This window comes from Crotalus tigris, unplaced genomic scaffold (assembly GCF_016545835.1).
Source record: "Crotalus tigris isolate CLP2741 ecotype Arizona unplaced genomic scaffold, ASM1654583v1 scf7180000018517.1768243, whole genome shotgun sequence".
NCBI classification, from domain to species: domain Eukaryota; kingdom Metazoa; phylum Chordata; class Lepidosauria; order Squamata; family Viperidae; genus Crotalus; species Crotalus tigris.
Genome location: NW_024097052.1, coordinates 1,620,853 through 1,641,958, shown reverse-complemented (window position 1 = coordinate 1,641,958; position 21,106 = coordinate 1,620,853). Strand labels below are relative to the sequence as shown.

General features: G+C 37.5%; 1 protein-coding gene across 2 annotated transcripts in view; it reads left to right on the top strand.

The window, feature by feature from the left end:
* Positions 1–14,639, top strand: part of CUNH1orf94 (chromosome unknown C1orf94 homolog) — a 36,824-nt gene extending 22,185 nt beyond the window's left edge. Inside the window, exons 3-6 of one of the 2 annotated variants that reach the window (XM_039353385.1) lie at positions 5,143–5,312; positions 7,760–7,834; positions 11,367–11,551; positions 14,336–14,639. In XM_039353385.1, the coding sequence (XP_039209319.1) occupies positions 5,143–5,312; positions 7,760–7,834; positions 11,367–11,551; positions 14,336–14,414 (509 nt within the window). In that variant the 3' untranslated portion in view covers positions 14,415–14,639. The remainder of the gene's footprint in view (positions 1–5,142; positions 5,313–7,759; positions 7,835–11,366; positions 11,552–14,335) is intronic. The other variant, XM_039353386.1, reaches the window with a different exon arrangement.
* Positions 14,640–21,106: the final 6,467 nt, after the last annotated feature.

Here is a 21,106-nt window from a genome sequence, read left to right as displayed (position 1 = left end):
CACTCCTTTAGACACACTTTGAATTCAAGTATATGCTGGCCTTTTCCTTTTTGTTCCTTATATACAAGTAAAACCTCTGAAAATGTAAGCCTACAGCCTATCCTACTAAGTTCTTGTCCAAGCTCTGGAAATCATTCTGCACAGAGAGTACATCTTTTTGTGACAGATCGTTTGTGCCAAAATGTACAACAGCATCAACATCACAGGTCTATACATATGTTGTACATAGTATGTTTTAGGTGTGTGTCATGTATGTGTTTCACTTTGAGAGCGGACAACTAAATTTCATTTTTGATGTTTGCCGTTGTGCCCACAGTAAAAAAAAATGACAATAAAGTTTATCTTATCTTATCTTATCTTATCATCTTATCTTATCTATCTCATCTCATCTCATCTCATCTTATCTTATCTTACTGGCATTCTTGACTATCTTTAAAATACACCTCTTGTAGCACCTGGCAGACACCTGACCTCTTTCAAAATCTCCACACCCTTTTCTAAATTGACATCCCTTACAATTGTATGTATGATTGTGTATATAAACATAGGTAAAACCAACAGCAAAATTAAACTTCAAACCTCTCTATCTATTATTGTATTCCACTTTCAGAAAGTCCATAATGGCTTCTAGTTTACTATTAGCCACCACAATCATTGTCTGACATGCACCTTATTTCTATAAGCCACCTGAAATCACTATGAATTGGGCAGCCATGTAAATTAGATAGATAGATAGATAGATAGATAGATAGATAGATAGATAGATAGATAGATAGATAGATAGATAGATAGGTTTAGGGGTTTCAACCACATGGCTATGGCATTCATCTTAATATTTGTGACACCCTTCTCTGTGGACACCTCTGATTTACCTCATCAATCCAGTTTGGGAAATCAGTCTGATCATCTCCAAACTGAATCTTTGCCTTGGTGAATAATATAGTAAAGGGAGGTTGAATTACCATTTTATCTGAACAAGTATATAAGGATGTGGATAATTGGAAAGGAGGACATGCTAACTGGTTCACTTTCCGTGTCTGTGACAAAAAAAAATTGCATAGGAAACATTGCAAAGCAATGTTTTTAGGCTTCTGTGCACATGAAATTAATTTTTCCCCATATCAGAAAAACTGGATTTTCAGTTGCAATACCTTTCTAGCAAACTGCCTTTATTTTATGTATTTATTTATTAAATTTTTAGGCCACCCATCTCCCCTAAAGGTTACTCTGGGCAGCTTATTTGTTATAAAACAAATAAATAATTAAAAGATTAACACTAGGCAGAATAAAATGTTTCAAAAATTGTTTTCAAGAACACATGCTAGTGTTAATATAGAATCACTGTATCAAATTTCACCTTAGAAATATGTACCATGTTGTGTGATCCACAGACCTGGGGACTCTACAGACAATATATGATTTTAACACAATGCTGCTGGATGAGGACATGAGGAATTTTATAATCCTAATTGGCTGCCTAAAATGTCTCCCTCTTGGGAATCCCTCAGCCATCTCCTCAGGCCATGACATTTAATTAAAGTAATTTTGGAATATTTTTTTTTTGTCTTCCAGCAAGCAATCCATCTGCTGGAAGACTAAAAGTACCTTCCAAGAAATAAAGTATTTAGAGAACACTGAATATTCTCCTCAGGAATAAGAGAAAGCAAGGAATTTTCCCGCCTTTTTTTGTTGTTGTTATTGCAGCCTTAGCATGAGAGGTGCAATCTGGCTTTTGATGCTGCTTTCTTTTTCCAACCCAGGAACAAAAGTGTATCTTATTTAAAAATATATAATATCAATCTATTGTAGGAGTTGTTTGGACAAACAATCTGTAGCATGCAGTCCTGTTTAGAACTATGTAAATGATACTATACCTCCACTGGCATTGGTCATGCAATTTTTATTTTCATAGAATTTCAGGGCCTGGCCAAGAACTTTTTGAATAAAATATCATGAGGGTGGTTTTTTTTTCAGAATTTACATAAGTCTTTTCCAGAACTGGCAGCTTCAAACTTAGACCCTGGATGAAAAGCTGCTGGGAGTCAGATGTATTGTTGTTGCAATTTTGTTACTTATGTCTTGTCAACTATGATAATCAGGCTAAATGTATTTGTCCTGAGATTCTATCAACTAACTAGAAGCACTAATGTTACTTTACCATTTTTTCCTTGGCAACTTTTCATATTTGGGGAAATTTTACAAGCCTCATCATTAAAGCGAAGCATAAACATTTTATATTTCATGGTTTGGAGGGGAAGGATTTGACCTGCCACCTATCCATTCCATGTAGGACAATTTAAAATTGAGATTTTAGGAACAAGTTGAACTTGATTCTCCAAACTAGAGAAGTTGTCAGCTGAGTCAGCTTGATTTTCTTTGAGAAATCCAAGTTCTTTGTGGATATCAGAATATTAAACCTTACCAACTTGATATACCTACTGTTTTTCCTGACACTCTTTTGGGAAAGAATTTCCAAATGTTTTAAGCACATTTATTTTAAGGCTTGATATTGAAAAGCTCCCATATGAGGAGTTTCCCCCTGCCACTTACAGAAATGTATTTAGAGTTCTTCTTTTTTAGATAATCCAGAAATAGTGCTTGCTTAAATTAGAGTATTTCATTCCTAATCTACTATGCAAGATTTGCCTTGTTTCAGGAATTTTTTTCCCTAAGTACATGGGCTCCAAACAGAATCACTTATATTTCAGGAGAAGTCAGTTCTATTTATTTTTAGTCTAACCTTTTTTTTTTATTATTTCAAAAGTGTTTTGAAAATTAAGTCATCTTGCAATATAGTACTCATAGTTGTTTGATGGCTATTATCATATTAGGATTTGCATCATAACCTGTAGTTAACAGGATGTCATCATCCCAGGAGCATCATATCAGCATATCCAACTGATATCTTCCACCATCTATCCACTTTCCTGGGGAGAATTTAGCAAGTCAGAGACAATCTTTTAAAGTTTTCCATATTGGGAAGCAGATTCCACAAGAAAAGTACCCACTAAATGTTAATGTGATATGTTATAATAACAAAATTATGCAAGTTTGCCTGTTTTTACTCCCCTCCTGTTTATACTCCAGTGAATCATGGAGGATCTGGTCTTGGTCTCTTCCTAATGCTACCTCTTTTCCTTGGGCTTCTGCTTTTTTATTTTTATAATAGCTTCTGAAGGCCACTTTTGTAATGGCCTCAAGGCCATCTCCATGGCTTTTCACGTTTAAATTTCACAGTCTAGGAATGATTCTATTTTCAAGTATTCTTTGGGTTCTCAAACCTCATGATCTTCAGCAGCTGTTCTCAGGGCCTTTGCTGATGGTGTTCTTTAGTTGGTCAAATATTTTAAAAGGGGATCCAATTTTCCTTCTAGTTCCATGCTGGTTTTATTAGTGCCAGTAGATTTTTTTTATTCTAGTCTGTTGGAGGCATTCATAAAAACCTACCATTAGCTTTCTTACATGCTTTTTATATCCTACAGTATTTTTATACCCAGAAAGGTCTTATTGATTGACATGCTTTGGCTATATTGTTACAGAAAGCAATGCAGTTCCAGAGTTTCTTTAACATAGTCTGTTGAAAGAAGGTTGAATAAAATTGCAGGAATTTCTGTAACATATTTTTTCCCCCCTTAAAATTCAACTCATCCTCCAAGTTCCTACACTGAAGAACTTTTCAACCTCTTATTTGTGGTTTCTGAGTGAACTAGTGATAAGGCTGTTGTGGTCCCTGATAAAAAGGAGAAAGATCAACCATAGAAAATGTGAAACATTCTGTGGTTCTAAGATTTCCTTGCACTTTCCAACATGTAAAGATACTTATATGTTATTCCTGCTAGAAAGTATTTTATCTTCTGCACTAGAGATCTGTCGTCTTTCACCAGAGTTCAGATTATCAGTTATCCTGGATACAACATTGACTACAAAGATAACCTTTATCTACAACAAAGGAGTTAAAACAGAAATTCCCAACCATTTTGGCTAGTAAGAACATTTGGAATTTTGAGAGCATGCCATGTGCACTCAAACAAAATGATTTCAGGAGGAGTGCCTATTCAAAAAATACCTGTCATCATCTAATTTATCCAAAGACAAATAGGTGAAATTTCTCCTGTCACTCCAAGATGCTTTTTAGCCCTACCATCTCAATGGACTGTTTGTTCATTGGAATAGACAGATACTCTTCCAGATAAAAGCTAGAATTGTGGCTGTCCAGCATTTTAGTTTTCCAGAAAAGTCTGTGGGACCCAAATCTTTTCTTGGAAATAAAAAATATATTGCAGGGTTTATTCTACAACAAAAGCTTTCTTTAAAAAAAAAAATCTGGCCTGTATCAAAACAGATGTTCCTGTCCATGACTATGTTGACCTCCACAGTGGGAGAATTCACAATTAAAGGGAGGGCATCATCATAATAGGAATATTACATAATGAATTAGGACTGGTTCATGCAAATTGAGGGTTTACAACATTGGTTTGATAGCATTTAGAGCTAGCTCAAGGGAAGTGAGTCTGGTAAGAAAAGATGAAGTTCACATCTACTTCAGGAAAGAAAGCTACATTTCCAGAAAAGCATGACACCTTGGTGTGCACTGAGGCCTCCTAGAGATGGATCAAGTTAGTGGCTTCTTTTTATTTGGGCATGAAGCTCCTGCTGGCATTTTAATGGGAACCAGAAATGTAAGGTGCACTCTGTGCTTTTGTTCTGCCTTATGTTCCATAGTATAGATGAATGTAGGAAGTGAGTATAGAAGTGATCAAATCTGTTAGTTTGTCATGGGAAGGATGAAGGGGCAGTTCAAAATTGCAGGAATCATGCAGAAGAGAAGAATGCATGTGTTCTGGAGAAAGTTCTGGAGAAAGTCTAGGTCCTAAGGCAACTAGTGTAGAGGAAGTAGGCAGCTTCTGTCCTCAAGAATGGAGGAAAGAACATCTTTAGTTTGCAAGCCTATGTGCAATCTCCTGGGAGTAAATTCCATAGTATCTCATAGGAGCTTTCTTCTAAAGAGATCAATATAAGATGAAAACAGTTGTTACTTGGTTTTCAAAACATATCTGCATTGCAAATACACTGCTGTATACAATTTAGAAAAATAAACTAAAACAAGAATCTGGATATGACACTATCTTGTATCTTTCACAGCAACTTCAACAGCTATCGATAAGAACAACCTTAAATACAGCGGGAATGTGTTTACCCCACGATTTCCAACAACTTCAACTACTACCTCATTGAAGCAACCAATGTGGCTGAGTTTGAACTACCCTCCACCTACTGTTTTTCCCAACCACTCAAGTTTTCCTCAGTATCAGGTAACAGTGGCACATATACTTATTGTAGAGTTATTTCTAAGGAACCAGTAAGTGTGTCTGTACGGAGCTGGAAGGAAGGAAAGTAGAAGAGGAATCAGCATTATTGGCATTCTAGAAGCACAAGAAAATTAAGGATTTTTTCAGTAGCAAGATAAGCCATATATAATCTTTTCTCTAAAATAGCTTGTCCCCTGAAGCACAGATGGCTCTAACACTCATGACCTTCTTGAAATAGGTGGAAACATGGATCTTCTGGAAGACCAATGGGGATGAATTGTATATAGCAGGACAATCTTCTTAAATTCTATAATTAGAGTCCTGTATTTAGCAGAGACAGAGCAAGAGAGTTAGGATAACTACTCAGAGGGTATATCCATTAAGGAGAGAGTAGCATAAGTTTAGTTTAGCAAAATTCTGCTAAATGATGGCATTATTTTATGCTATTCTTGGGAGATACTTACAGATGATGATGATGATGATGATGATGTCATCAGTGTACAGCATATGCTGCCTGATGCAAGAGAATAGCTTAATTTAGCTACAATCTAAAACCTTTGTTCAGATACATACAATAGGAAGCAAATGGAAATGGACCTTCCACAAAAGAAGGTTGTATGATTTCTTACATGCCTTCAGTAGGTTATAGATTACTTTGCACTAAGTTACAGTAACATCAATACTCATGATATTAATTTCAATTATTATGGATAGAATCTTCTGCTTCTGGGAGATCAGATCAGGGATTAAAGAACTGGTTAACTACTATTCTTGATACGGTTTTTACTGAGGATGGGCCAATTTAATTCTGGATCCCACTTCACTCTTCCCAATTGCAGCTGGCTGCTTCAGATATTAAAGAGCTGCAACCCTAAAAACATTTCCAAATAAGGAATATTAAAGATGGAAGCACAAGACAGGGTGATGAAAATTGAGGTTGTTAGGAGCAATCCCAATTTTCTGCCATGCCATCAGAAATATTCAAGCAATTTTCTTTCTTATACACTTGCTTGGCCATTGTGAGAATAGACTACCATACCAGATAGGCTAGGTGTCCAATGCAGTAGAGTACTGCTTATGTTAAGAATGAGGAGCATTCCCAGACCATTGTGGAGAAACCTCCAGGTCTCAGCATCTCCTGTCTGCATTTGCCAGGAATAGGACACTACCAACAGTTTTTTTCTGGGAAAAACACTGCTAATAGGTCAAATATAATTGCTAAGGCAAGGGGTCCTGAAGATACCAAGGTATTAGACTATATATTACTTTATAGGTTAAAGCCAGCATCCGGCCTACTGCATCTGGTATCAAAGGCTAGGTAGGTTCAGGTAACCTCCAGAAAATTCTAAGAAATCAAAACAACACAGTAAAAGAAAGCAATAATAAATCACTTTTATGTTGTCTAAAAATCTGCTTATCTTGTCTGAAGGGAGGAGAAGTCAAGTCAATATGAAGATATCTTGACTTGCACCTCACCATGGGAAATGTCCTCCCTATGAAGAGGAGACAGTGACACACAGAATATTTGTTTCATTTCAATGTTATAAATCTGCTTCTTGCAGGGATTTCACAATCCCAATAATCAGATGCCATAGTGTCTGCTCCCATGGTATAATTTTTTTATACACGAATCAACTTTTGATTCATTGGCTAGAGCAATTTTTAATTGGTACCACTGCAGACCACTGACAGTGAGTTCATTTTTGGAGGTTGTTAGTTTACTTTTGAAGGGCACGAAAACAAAATGATTAAAGATGTCTCTTCTTTCTCACAATGTAACTCTTTTTATACTAAGTCATATTATTTTATTCTTCATTACAGAAAGTAGTTCTTACTTCTGTGGGTGATTTTGTTATATTGCTCTCTGTAAATTGTTTTTGTGACCGTAGTTGTGGTTGCCTGCATTTGAAATTCGTGTCAAAATGAAAGAAAATCCCATAGATTTCTAAGGCCCCATAGTGAAAAATCTCTCCCAGTGCTCCTTCTCTAGGTATTCTTTTAATAAAAATCTCTCACATTGTCAGCAATGGAAAGGAAATGATTTATAACTGCTCAAGGGCTTGTCTAAATTCCCCCAGAATGAAGATGAGGTGGAGGGTTAGTATTGTTTATGATGCCCCATTGAACTCGTTCTGTCTCTTTTTCCCTTGATTCATTTTCCAGTAGTTGGAAAACTGGTTTTAGAGAATGGAGGGGGATTTTTCAGCTTTCTCTTTGAGGACTGCTATCACTCTGTGAGCTGGGAGGGGGAATTCTAAATTATTCTACAGTTCCTAGGTCGGCAGTCTAAATTATTTTTGGTTTTATTGGATTGGTTTGTTCTAATGTTTGAAGAATCATCTTAATAGTTTCTTCTTTATTTACTCCTTTGTTTATTATACTGCATTCTGATTGGGAATTTCAGAACATTACATATTATAAATGGTTTTTCTCTTCTTCATTTTGAACAGAGTTTGTATCAGCAAAGGGCACGGATCCCGTATCAGCAAACTTTACATCCTCAACTAGGGTGCTATTCCAGACAGGTACGGTGGAAGTTCTGTAAGTCACCTGTAGCATAAATTGAGGGAGGGACTGTAAATCTGAGAAGATCTCTGTGGCTTTGAGCTATTCTATCTTACTCAACCTCCATCTTTTAATTGAAGAGGGACATTGGCAGTAAATCCCTAGAGACGTAAGAAGGCTCGCCCTGTACTTGGAGTATGCCTCATTAAAGAACCATCCAGCCATTCCTGTGATGCATACAGCATCTTGGGACAATCAGTTTAAAGCAGTGAGTTATACAGTATAAATGAGAACTACTTAGAAAATATTACAACACAGCTCTTTTATTTCTGCCCCTTCCCAAAATCTGCAATATCCCAATGTTCCATTCAGCTATTGCAGACTGAAATATATTAATATATCTCCCTATCATTTTTTGTTTGTTTGTTTTCCTGCAACCAACTGATAATTTGAATTGCTTACATCTTCTAGATCTTTAGAAATCTGCTCTATTTCTGCTTGCTTAGGGATTTCTTTAATTCAATAAAAGAAAATTGCTACTTTCTTAAGAAACCCAGGTGTGAGATAAGCAGGGTCTGACCTGTTTAATATCTGAATGGCTGATCACTGAAAATCCCAACGTTATACAGGGAACTAGACTGGGAAATCAGAAAATAAACATTATAATGCCAATCTACTCCCCTATTGCTGCTAAGAAAAATATATGAATGTATCGATGAATGCAATAGTCACCAATTTGATCTGACTTTTTCCTCTGCCAAAAGGAATTGCTTTTTCAGGTTTTGAATCTGTAGATATATGGCCTTTCATAAAACACTCTGCATAATCAACCCTAAACCATGAAGTTAGGGCTTCTCAAGAAAGATGGGAATAAATTAAATAATTACATTAAGTAAACTATAACTTTAAAGGCAAGGATGTAAGATTGGGTCACTTTTACCATTCCTAAAAAAGCTAACAACTTAGTCTAGATCTCCCAAATATATGAAAGAGGGATAATATATGAGCTGTTTGGAAATGCGTATTATTTTTCAGAATCCGGAAAGATGAGTTGCATATATCTTAATTAATATATGCAGGAATTGTACTATGGTTCAATTTTTTTTAGTTCATTTTCTTTTTCAATATATTTCCATCCATATGCTCCTGGTAGATTTTCTAAGTACTAACCTGAGAATTAGGGACACAAGTGAAGGCTTGTGGCAACAGTGAAATAAGTGCTAAGTTAAATTTCTCCCTGGATTTAAGAATTCCAAATAATTAAGCATTTATTATGGCTTCCTACCTCAAAGACATGGCTCTGGATGGCTTTGTTCCTGAAATGGAAATGAAACCTTCAACCTCAATAATTTGCACATAGATCTTGGGCAACCTGTGTATTTCCCCCCAAAAAATTATTTTAATTTGATGAAAGGAAATTTGATTTATAAATGATTTTTAAAGGAAAAACGACTGAATTTTTTTGGGGGGAAGTCCTCCTTGCAACGGGGTGGTGGTGGCAGGGATGTGCGTGCGTGTGTTTCCAAGCTGGGAAATGTAGGCAGCCTGAGAGACTTCTGAGGCTGGAGTTGTAAAACAGAAGCTCTTCACAGGGAAATAAAATTGAAAAGCAAGGCAACTTTCAACACAGCATCCATATAAAAGTGTAACTTTCATTAAATTGCAAATGGCAAAGGCACAGTTTCATACAGCCTCCCCCTCTCCCCCCCCCCAAAGAGAAAGTTTTGATTGAGAAGAATAATGCAAAGAAGTTGGTAACTGCATTTGGACGAGATATAGACTGATTTGTGTATCTTCAGTTGATGCCCCTGGATCTTTCTATTTTCCTCTTATGGTTGTAAAACTGGGACGTTTCTTCCCAGGCTTAACTGTAGTTTCTCCATGTATTTAGTGGTAAAAGGAGCACAAACTCACCCAGAAAACATTTTATTTTATATTCTTTTCACTTGAGAATTCTAAAATTCCCCAATTGCTTTGAGGACAAAGGGAAAAGAGAAGGAAGTAGAACAAACAAACAAACAAACTTTAATGTCATTGTATGTGTATACACAGTGTACACATACAACAAAATTTACTTGACACGCAAAGACCAGATCCCACACACATAATCCCCAAACACACTCCCACCCACCACAATTCCGCACCCCTAAGACCATCCAAACATCCACACAACAGACCAAGTAATACTGTCCAACAATTCACTGATGGTGGCCCTTTAGTTCATTGTTGAGTGCAATTATAGCTCTGGGATAAGTAGACACTCATATTCAAGTCTCTATTTGATGTGGAGATTGCTGGGTCACTTTAGAGCAGGGGTGTGAAACTGCTGGCCCGTGGGCCGGATGCGTCACACTAAAACCGCGCCCACCCCATTGCCGGCAATGGGGAAAAAGTTGCAATACGTCGCGACACGTCACGTGACGTCGAGAGTTTGACACCTGTGCTTTCGAGTTTGTCTGCCTCTGTTAGCCCATCCTGCATTTCAAGGTTGTTATTTTGGGGATGAAATGTATGCTTCCCATACCATGAAATGTATGGTTAGGATGTAAAGGATATTTCTGCCTGTTCCACAAAGTCGCATAGGGTAGGTATCCGCCAAGTCCCCTGTTTGAAATAATGCCACCTAATGGGACCTAGAGGGTGAGTGACTTCTCTGTCCTGCCCATCTAGCAGTTTGAAAGCATGTAAATGCAAGTAGATAAATAGGTACCACTTATTTATTTTATTTTTTATTTTATGAGACTTATATACCACTTTAAGTGCAAGCACTCTCTAAGCGGTGTACACCAGTAAGCAATGTATATATATATTTGCATTGCCCCCAACAATCTGGGTCCTCATTTTACCTACCTCGGAAGGATGGAAGGCTGAGTCAACCTTGAGCCGGTGAGATTTGAACCGCTGACCTGCTGAACACAGTCAGCTAAAGTGGCCTGCAGTACTGCACTCTAACTGCTGCGCCACCTCGGCTCTTAAGTGGGAAAATGCCAATGACATAAGGAGAAACTTCCTGACAGTTAGAACAATTAACCAGTGGAACAACCTGCCTCCAGAAGTGGTGAATGTGCCAACACTGGAAGTTTTTAAGAACAGCCATTTGTTTGAAATGGTATAGGGTTTCCTGCCTGAGCAGAGGGTTGGACCAGATGACCTCCAAGGTCCCTTCCAGCTTTATTATTATTGTTATTACATGAAAGGAGCCTCCTCAGGAGTCTCTTGGGTAACGGTGATGTCTCTGGCTAATCCTTTCAAGCTGGAAAAGGATGGCAGGTAAGCCTGTTTTGTGATGTTTCTAGCAGTTTTCATCCCCAGTCTCACTTGCATGTTGATTATATTTTGGATGTTGTTGAGAGGTTGTTGTTTTTTTTTACTCTTAGGGGGATTTATTTTATTTGCTTTTCTTTAGGGTAGTATTTCAGAGTCACATATTGTGAGGGGGTGGTCAAATAAATAAATAGATGAGTGGGTGGATGATAGGCCAGATCAAATGGGAATCTTTCTACATTCATAGACACAGCCATTACATCGTATTTTTTTCTTCCTGTTCTACAGGTAACTCCTTATAACCCACAACAAATCTTCCGCTCACCTTACACACCTGTCCTTAGCTACATCCCTTTGGTTCAACCTGGTTATTCTTATCAGCAAAGGAATCCAACCAAAGCTTCTAGTAGTGTTCGTGATCCTCCAGCAATGGCAGGGGATGGGCCTCAGTATCCATTTTCTGCTTCTTATGGGTAGGCAGCCTACCACACTTCCTCCTTTAATGTATTTGTGTGCATGTGTAACTAAGGAGAGTGTCCTTAGTTATCAATTTGTTTTGCTATTACCACTAAAACCTTTTGACAGTTTACAAATTATTTTAACCATTAAGGGGAATGTAACTTTGTGGAACATAGGGAAAATTGACATAGCAAACAAACAAACAAAAAAAAAAATCCCAGATTTTTATAACATAAGTAACTCAAAATGGGATTTAAAACAGATTTACTTATTTCTAAACGTTATCTATAACTCATCAATTGTAGCCTATTCGGGTCCTAAATTTATTCTTAAACATGTTTCCCCAACATGATATGGTCATATAATTCCCCAGCTAGTATGTTGAGCATTCCTCTGGGCTGGCTGGGGGATTCTGGGAGTTGGAGTCCACATATCTGAAATCTGCCAAGGTTGAGAAACACTGTTTTGACTGAACCTTCCACCAGCACTTCCCAATTTCCCCTCTCCAGCTTTTTCCTCTGATTGGAATATAATCCAGCCAATCTTTGACTGGCAATTTCCCCCATCCAATCATTATCCAGCTTTTGTAGTATTAGTATGAACATGTCAGGGTCATTTTGATCAGTATAGGGACTGCTACCTTTCACTCAAGTTTGAAATTTATTCAGTTGGGATGGAAGATAGATTCTGAAATTGAGAGAATGGTTGTGTATAGGTACTTTATCCCTTTTCAAAGAGAGGGAAGCAGGATTTGGGATTTCTTCACCTTCAATAAAAGATTTTGGGAGATCGTGAAGGGGGTTTATGAAGAAACAAGGAGGAACTTCCTTTATGGCTTTTTTCAAGGTCACTGTAGTAGCAATGGAGTTCTTTGGGTTGTTGCCGCTATCCTTTCCCTTTCAGATAAATTTTCAGGTAGAGAATAATAAGAATTGCAATAGTAGTAGTGCTGATGAGTTGGCAGTTTTTAAAAATGAGAAGGAAAGAAACCACCTACTTTGCATTACAAATCCCCTTTCTTTTTCCTTAAAAAGCACTCCAAAAATAAGAGAAGATTACAAATAGGAAAGTACAGGGAGAAAAAATAGGAAAAAAGATCAGAGGGGAAAAAAGTGTGCATGTGGGGGCGGGGTGGTGGGGGGAAGAAATGACCCTGATTCTGTTTCCTATTTCATGCAGAAAATAACTTGCCCTCTCTAAATTGGGTGTTTCTTGGCCCAAGATCATGTTGGCAATTGATCTAACTAAATAGGGCAAAGAAGAGGTGGATGCAGATCCCACAGGAATTGTCTGCTCTTAAACTCATAATATTGCAGAGATGACCTTACTGTTATACACAACCCAAAAATGTTGTAAGAAGTAGATGTGGCTCTATATCCTAGTTATCATTCCAAAACAGCCTTCTAAAAACACTCTGGAAGGGCTATTGGCTATTAGTATCCAGGAATACTAATTGGTTTTATTTCCTTAAATGTCTCAGTCACTTTCTATTCCTTCTGCTCTTTCCACCAGCCTGGGAGTTCCTTCTAAAACATGACTTTTCCCCCTCATTCTGATCCAAAACCTGATCTAATTCTCTTAGTAAACCATAATAAGATATTCTTTTTTAAAAAACGTGATATTTACATTCAACCATTATTTGTCATTACAATATGTATACAAGGCCACTGTGGTTTCTTCAACCAAACATAGCTTTAAAATTGCTGATTTTACACTATGTAAAGTACTAATACTAGCAATATTATTAGTACCAACAGAAACTATTATTATTACAGGTATGACTGCAATAGAATCTGCCATTATGGTCACATATTGCAACAGTTGTTAGGTAAAACATCTCACCTAACACCCTCCCCCATCCCTGCTCTTCTCAGTGAATTGTTAAAAGATGTGTGTGCCATTAACTGGAGTGTAGGATGGCTTGGTGTGTGTGTATGTGTGTGTTTGTGTGTGTGAAGGCCCTTGGAGGCTGAGCACAGGTGCAGGATCACCTGTCCTGGTTCTCACAAAGCTTTCCCCGCCCCCTGAGATGCCCTGTGCTCTGCTTTCTGCCCCTTGAGTACCCACAGCCCATTTCCCACTCTCACCAAGTCCTCCCACCCCAGCAGGGCAAACACCCTCCTCCTCCTTTACTATTTGAAAAGCTCTGAGGCCTCCCAGAGTGTTGGAATGGATTGCTTCTCTGCATGGCCAAATGGTGCAATTCCAGAAGCAGCCACCATTTGGTTCCAACAACGAAATGGCAACTGTGTTCGGGTCATCAACGTGTGGACCGAGTACAAAGTGCTCCTTTTCACTCCCTAATGATGTTTGCACAGGATTGCAGAAGCTGCTGAACATTGCAGAAAGTAGACTTGTGCAGACTTTGTTAAGATAGGCACTACAGGGTCTCAGTGGGTTGGGATGGGGGGAGAGAGATAGGGGGCTCTGCAGCATTCTTGTGGTTGGTCATAAAGAGGGCCTACAGTCATCATAACTTTGAAGCAGGGTTGTATGTAGCTTTGGGATGGTCTGTCATAACTTTGAGCAGTTGTTAAATGACAGGTCATAGTTCAAGGACTACCTGTAGTTTTTATTTACTAGTAATAGTTTTCATTTAATAATTTATTAATTTGTATAATAATTTATCATTTCATTTTCTATTTTATTTATATTTTACATAGTACTAATAAGAATACTATTAAATATTAAAGGAGATTATTCAATAAAGTTTCATAATGGGGTCTGTATATACACTAACAATAATTCTGCTAATTATTCAATAAATTACTATTTAAAATTCATTCTTTTATCCTCAGGTTCACATCTACCACAGCTGCTCCTGTCAGGTCAAATCCTTATTTCTCTTCTAATGGAAGTGGTGGCAACAATTATTAGAACATTTAACATTTTGTTTTATTAGTTTTGTTATTTTCCTGGAAATATGGACAATTTAGAAATATTTTTAAAATTCTTATTTTGCTCCAAAGTTAAGGAATTCAGATCCAAATCACATGTGTAATTTTAGGGCTAAAAGATAGGCACTCATCCAAAAGAGCAACATTTTATTTAGCAAGAATTGATAAACATTTCAGCACTTTTTAAAAGAAATATATTTTTTAAGACAAGACAGATATTTTTAAACTTTTTTTTAAAAATGACAAATATCTTTGCTGCTTATAAGTTGAAATTTTCTGTAATAAAAGTGGCTGATTAAAAAACAAAATCAACAAATGCTGTTGGTAACTTTTGGATAGAACTGTATCCATCTGTTATTTGAAAAAAACCTGAATCAATTCATTGGATATGATTGCATATTGAGCTAAGCAAAAAATACTCCTTATTTCATTTTAGTTTAAAGCATTGCACGAACCATCTGTTATTATTTATAAATCATGTTTTAAGGCTACAAATGAACCCAGCCCATTGTAATATATTCAATAAACTGTGTTGCAATATGTGAATTCAATCAATACCTGGTTTTAGACCATGGCTTTTAAAAAATCTTTCAGATGATATAAATTTGTAACATCTAAGAAAACAAATGGCAGCACTACAGAATTTGCTAGCATCCCTCTTTCTCTGATCAAAATGGAGAAAACATTCACATTTGCTAGATATGCCTAGGAAAAAGAATGTATGTCTGATGAAGCTGAACACCAAAAGGGATAGCTACATTTGTTTATTTTTATTTATTTATTCAAATTTGTTAAAAGCTGCCCAACTGCAATAGACTCTGGATAGCATACCAGACAAAAAATAAATCCACAAAAATAGATAAAACATAAAACCACACAGACAGCCTGGACTAAAGAGATTTTAAAAGCAACATGTTAAACAAAACAGGAACAGCAAAAATGCAGTAATCCATTAACCCTGGGATGAAAGCCAAATTTAAAGAGATTTCCAGAACCCTTATCTCTGGGGGAATGCAGTTCTTATCTTTTGGGGATGCTGGGTGGTGGCCATAACAGAGAAGGCCCATTCGCTTGGTCCTATAAGATTGCTATATTATTTATTATTTATGAAATTTATATGCAACCCATCTCGCTGTCGACTCTTAATGGCTGAAACGGCCAGGATAAATGATTGGAAGTAAATGGTCCCTCAGATACCCAGTCCCTATGCCATACTGGGCTTTATGGGTAATAACCAGCATCTTGAATGGCACTGAGAAATCAAATGTCAACCAACGCAGCCTGCATAGTAGCAGAGACATATGGGCATACCAAAAGGCTCCTATTATTGCTTATGCCACAACATTTTGAGCCAGCTGTAAATTCTGGGTGGTCTTTAAGAATAGTTCCCTGTAAAGTACAATTTTATTAAAAAAGTGTTTCTCTCAGGAACATATATATTTTGAAACCTGCATCAGGGATATCTATGTTACTGGGATGAAATAAAAACTATATAATTTTATTGTTTACTAAAGAATGTACACCAACAACTTTCTACATTACAAGGGAAAAATCCCTTCCTTCTCTCCCTTATGGTTGGTCTGTGTCTTCCTCAATCTCAGATCCTCTATCAGAACTGGGAATTTGAAGGTTCTGCGCAGGATCTTAGCCGTTCCTAGCACTGTACTCTTATGGATAGAGATCTGTAATGTTGTTCCTGGGACTCTCCTAGCTTAGGAATCATATCCCCAAGTGTTCCTGTCAATACTGAGACCCATTTTGGCCTTGATTTTCCACATCCTCTCCAGTTTCTCCTTCTGCCCCTGGTAATTTCCCACATTCTCATATTCCTGATGTTGCTGTCATTTGGCATCTCTACATCTATCACTAAGTAGTCTTAACTACTTTCCCTCTCTTGATTACCATCTGGCTACATTTCTGTAGTCCAAATGACACCCTGATGTCCTCATTGTTGATCTGTGTCAGGTGGATCAGTGAGTTGATGTCTCATTAATTCTTTGCATACAGTTTAATGTTGTCCATGTAAAGGAGATGGCTGATGGTAGTTCCACTCTTGAACTTGTATTCCTGTCACAGTCTTTGTGATTATCTGACTGAAGGGGGTTCAGGCTTAGGTAAACAGCAGCAGGGACAGTGCATCACCTTGGTATATGCCACATTTGATGGTTACTTATGCGACCTGTCTTAAATTGAATTCCAATGTTGTCTTCCACAGTCCCATTGAGTTCTTGAGGAAGATTCTTAGTGTCCTGTTGACTTTATATAATGCTAGGCATTCACATATCCATATGTGTGGCATTGAGTCATAGAATTTCCTGCAGTCAATCCAAGCTATGCTCAGACTGATCTGTTTAGACCTTAAGTCTTGGTCTACTGCTCTATTAAATCAACTGTTGCTTTGAGCCTCTGGTGTTGTTCCCAAATGCCTTTCTGAGCTGTGCTAACAGCTGTACTAACCCAGACATTCCTGTAGCCTGGTGTCTATAATACCTGATAGGATTTTATATATAATAAAGTGTGTGTGTGTGTGCTTGTATGTGTGTGTGTTTGTGTATGTGTTTGTGTGTTCAAGATCTGAAGAGGATCAGTTCTTGCTGGTTACAGCACAACATGAGTGATTCACTCACTGAGAAGCTTCCGATAAATTCCATTCAGTTCCTTGGGAAACAATTTGAAATCCACTGACTAAACTCAATAATATTGATATTCCTACAATGAACAGTGGTACGGCATTCTCTCTGTAGAAACTTATTGGCTTTTGCTCCCTGAGTCTGGGAAAATTCTGCACTGGTGTTAACAATGTTTCTTCAGTATTCGTAATACAATTAAAGTAAATGAGATAAAACAATCATGTTGTCGAATTCCGTTTCTCTTTCTCTCTTCTCTCTTGTTTTTTAGCAAGCTTTTGATGATAAACTAGGAGCCCAATTCATTATTGAATTACTTTTACCACAAAGGAGTTCATTAAGTTAGAGCATCCAATAAAAGCTATCATCTTTCAACCTGCAGGAAGGCTTTTTTTTTTAAAAGAAAAGGAAAAAAAAGAAAAAAATCACTTAGCAAAAGAAGAGCAATTCTTGTTCCTGCGTTCCCATCTGCTCTGTTGGCCTGCAGTCCTTTGAATTTACATGATATAAACTTTTAAATAAACAAATAGGGAGTTTGTTTCATCTACGGAAAATTATCTAGATCTAGAGCACTCAACTTGAGCACTCCAATGCAGTGTATCACAATAACTAAATGGACACTGTGGAGTTCTGGAAGTTGTAGACCAATATGTTTTCTTAAAAAGTGGGCTGTCTGATCAATTCTACTTTATGCCAGTTTGGGGCAGCCTTATTCACAATTTTATCCTATTCTTTTTCTAAATAATCTGTCTTCTTGTTAAAAAAAAATCTGAAAATAGGTATCTCAAGACAATATTATAGGGTTAGGGTTTTCTCTTAGAATGCACATTGAAAGATGTAGAAAACTGAGATATATATTTCAGCACATATGACAATATACACATTTGGCTAAATGTAAATTGCTGCAAACTGTATCACGGTACTTAACAATGTGCAACATAAACTAAAAAGCAGCATTCTAATTCCCTTATATCTTACCCAAGGCAGATGCATCTGTATACCAATGTGCCTCAACCTTGGCAAGTTTAAGCTGTGTGGACTTCAGCTCCCAGCAATGCTGGCTGAGGAATTCTGAAAGTTGAATTCCACACAGCTTAAATTTGCCAAAGTTGAGAAATGCTACTGTATACAGTGAATAGGTATTTGAAAAGTTCAAGGGATGAATCTCCTATACCAGGGGTTCTCAACCTTGGCAACTTTAAGACTTGTGGACTTCAACTCCCAGAATTCTGGCTGAGGAATTCTGGGAATTGAAGTCCACAAGTCTTAAAGTTGCCAAGGTTGAGAACCCCTGTCCTATACCAACTGTACCTGGATCTAAACATAATATGTCCTATTTGAGCCTGGGCTGCTGAAAATTATGGTTTATATGATGTGATTAAAGAAGTCATTGTTTATCATATGTTAGACCAACAGCCAAGGGATGAACAGCAGTTCATGGTGAATTACTCATACCCTATACCAGGGGGCTGTTTGTTTCAAGCAATTTCCCTCCTAATCACAGTATAGTTTTTAAGAACCTGTGAAAATTGAAATAATTCAGTTAAGGCCAAACCCTTAGTTGAAGTAACCATCTCCCTGAATTTCTTTGAAAGTTATGAAAAGCCTACATCAAATTATCCTTAATTTTGATTAACTTCTCTCTATCAATTCCTTTTCACCGAGATATGATCTATTCCTTGTCCACATATTTCAGTTGTTTTAGTTCAGACTTCTTTTCCCCATTCTACAGTATATTTATCAACTTTGAAAATGAGCATGGCTGCAGCCATTTTCCCTATTCATTTTCCGTTGACACATAGCACAGGGGGAGGGTTTTTTTTTAACCAGTTGCTTCGCTAGACTAAACAGATTTTCTCCCATGGGAACCAAGGTCATCAGCTGCTCCTGGGACTGTTTCGTGTAAAGCCTGCCAAGAAGATGTATTGGAGAACGTAGTAGCTTGCATAGCTTTAGGAGTGGGATTTATTAACTGTGTGTTGAGGATTGTTATGTGTCTATTCAGACTTGGTTTCACTTTTGACGTACCAATACTTTGTGTCAATAAACATGTTCTTTGAGGAATTTCCAACCTTTGGAGTTCTGCTTTATTTGTCGGAACCATGACAATATTCCTGATGGGTATTAGTTATTATGGTGAAACTTCATCTAATGAAGCCATCTCAGTATTCAGACTGCTAGTGTTATTATTTTAAGATTTGTTTTGTGTGGTGTTTACCACTATGGAGGAGTTCATGGCTGCCACAATAAAACACTGTAAGCAAAGCATCTTGGTGCAGTTGTCAAGAATGCTTCCCCCCCACACACATTTCCCTTTTATATATATATATACTTTCTATACTTACTAGATAAGGAGGAATATTATTGAAAGCAGTAGAGGTGAATCAGACAAATAACTTAATAGAAGTGGAGCACAAAAAGAAAATGGAGATTTGGTACTGAATAAATTGCTTTGAGAGCTGTCTAACTATAACCTGAATTAGCTTTACGGAATGGAATGACTGGATATTTTTGTACAATTCACAATCTATGTTATTATTATAATCCTCATTTTTAGAAAGCAACAACAATAAAAAGCAGAGATAGAATGAGAATCTCTATGGCAACCAGGACTAGCTCAAGATTTTGAAGGATCCTTGGCAATATGCCATCCCACGTGCTTTCTTCTTCTTCCTTTCCCACTGAATAAAGAGTGAGGAATATCAGTCACAGCTCCCCCAACTCATCCTTAGCAAATGGATAGCAACTGCTATTTCAAAGAGCCACCATTGTTGCCACTCAAAGGACAAAGATAGGAGACCAAGTGTCAACATTCAACCATTTTCTTCTCTGGATGGTGGCTGCAAATAAAGACCTTGTAGATTACTAACCTGCTTAGATGCTCATCCAGAGAAAATAAGAGCAGGAGACAACAGCTGAAGAAGGAGGAAGCCCACTGCTTCTGCTCAGAAAGAAAAAAAAGCCAGGACATGTACCAAAAGCTATGTTCACAGAACATAATTAACTTATCAGTGAATTAATGTTCTGGGTTCACTTAAAATATTGTTTTATAAATTGAATGAATAAAGTGGCCTGGGTTCCCACAACATGCTAAGTCAAAGAGACAGACACACACAGAGAGAATATATAACATCAACCAACCTGTTGCAAAAATGCAGCTCTTTAGTATATTGTCTGAACACAACCAGTGAAAACTGTCTAAACCTAACAAAGTTCCCTGCCATTATTGTTATTTCTGTATAATATTTCATTTTTGATACCCAAGGTACTGAAATAACACTGTGTATACACACACACACACACACACACACACACACACACACACACACACGAGTAATCTGAATGGAACCCTGCCTAGAAAGGAAAAAAAAATGGCACCCTGCCTGTGGAACAGAGCCATTCATCTCCATCTCCAATTTATTGTTTTATTTTTGCATAGAGAAGAAGATGGCTTTCTGCATGCTTTTAGAAATGACTGGGTCATCTGAAGATGATCGCTTGTTCAGTGCCCACATTATTTCATGACTATCTGTGTTTGGAGAAGCAGACTTTTTTCAGTATATGAAGGGACACAGAGCAATCCAGGAAACCTGGAGAAACTGCATTTTTATATTCATAGGGTGTCAGAATCCAATTATATTTCATCTCTAGTTATCAATTATAAAAAACCCCATTTCTGCCTTCTATGGATTCTGCCATACGATGAAGGGAAGGGGGTGAACTAAGGGGCTTTATGGCCCTCACTTCCTTCGGTACACTTCAAAGGAACTGGATGTGTGTATTGCCAAAAGAGCTAACCATAAGAATGGGGCTATTACCTTTCATGTAGTTTTCTTTGAAGTCTCCATCCAGCCGGCAGTAAGGAAAAGGGGGGTGGGAATGTAATGCCTAAGACTGTCGCTAGAAGAGGGGGGTGATTGGGTGGGGCTACTGGGGAACCCCTTAAAACCTTGAATGGGAGAGCTTGGACCCCAAGTCCCGTCTAGAACGCCTGCAACCATTTTCTCTTAATAAAGGATGCCTGTTGGAAGAATTATTCCAAGAG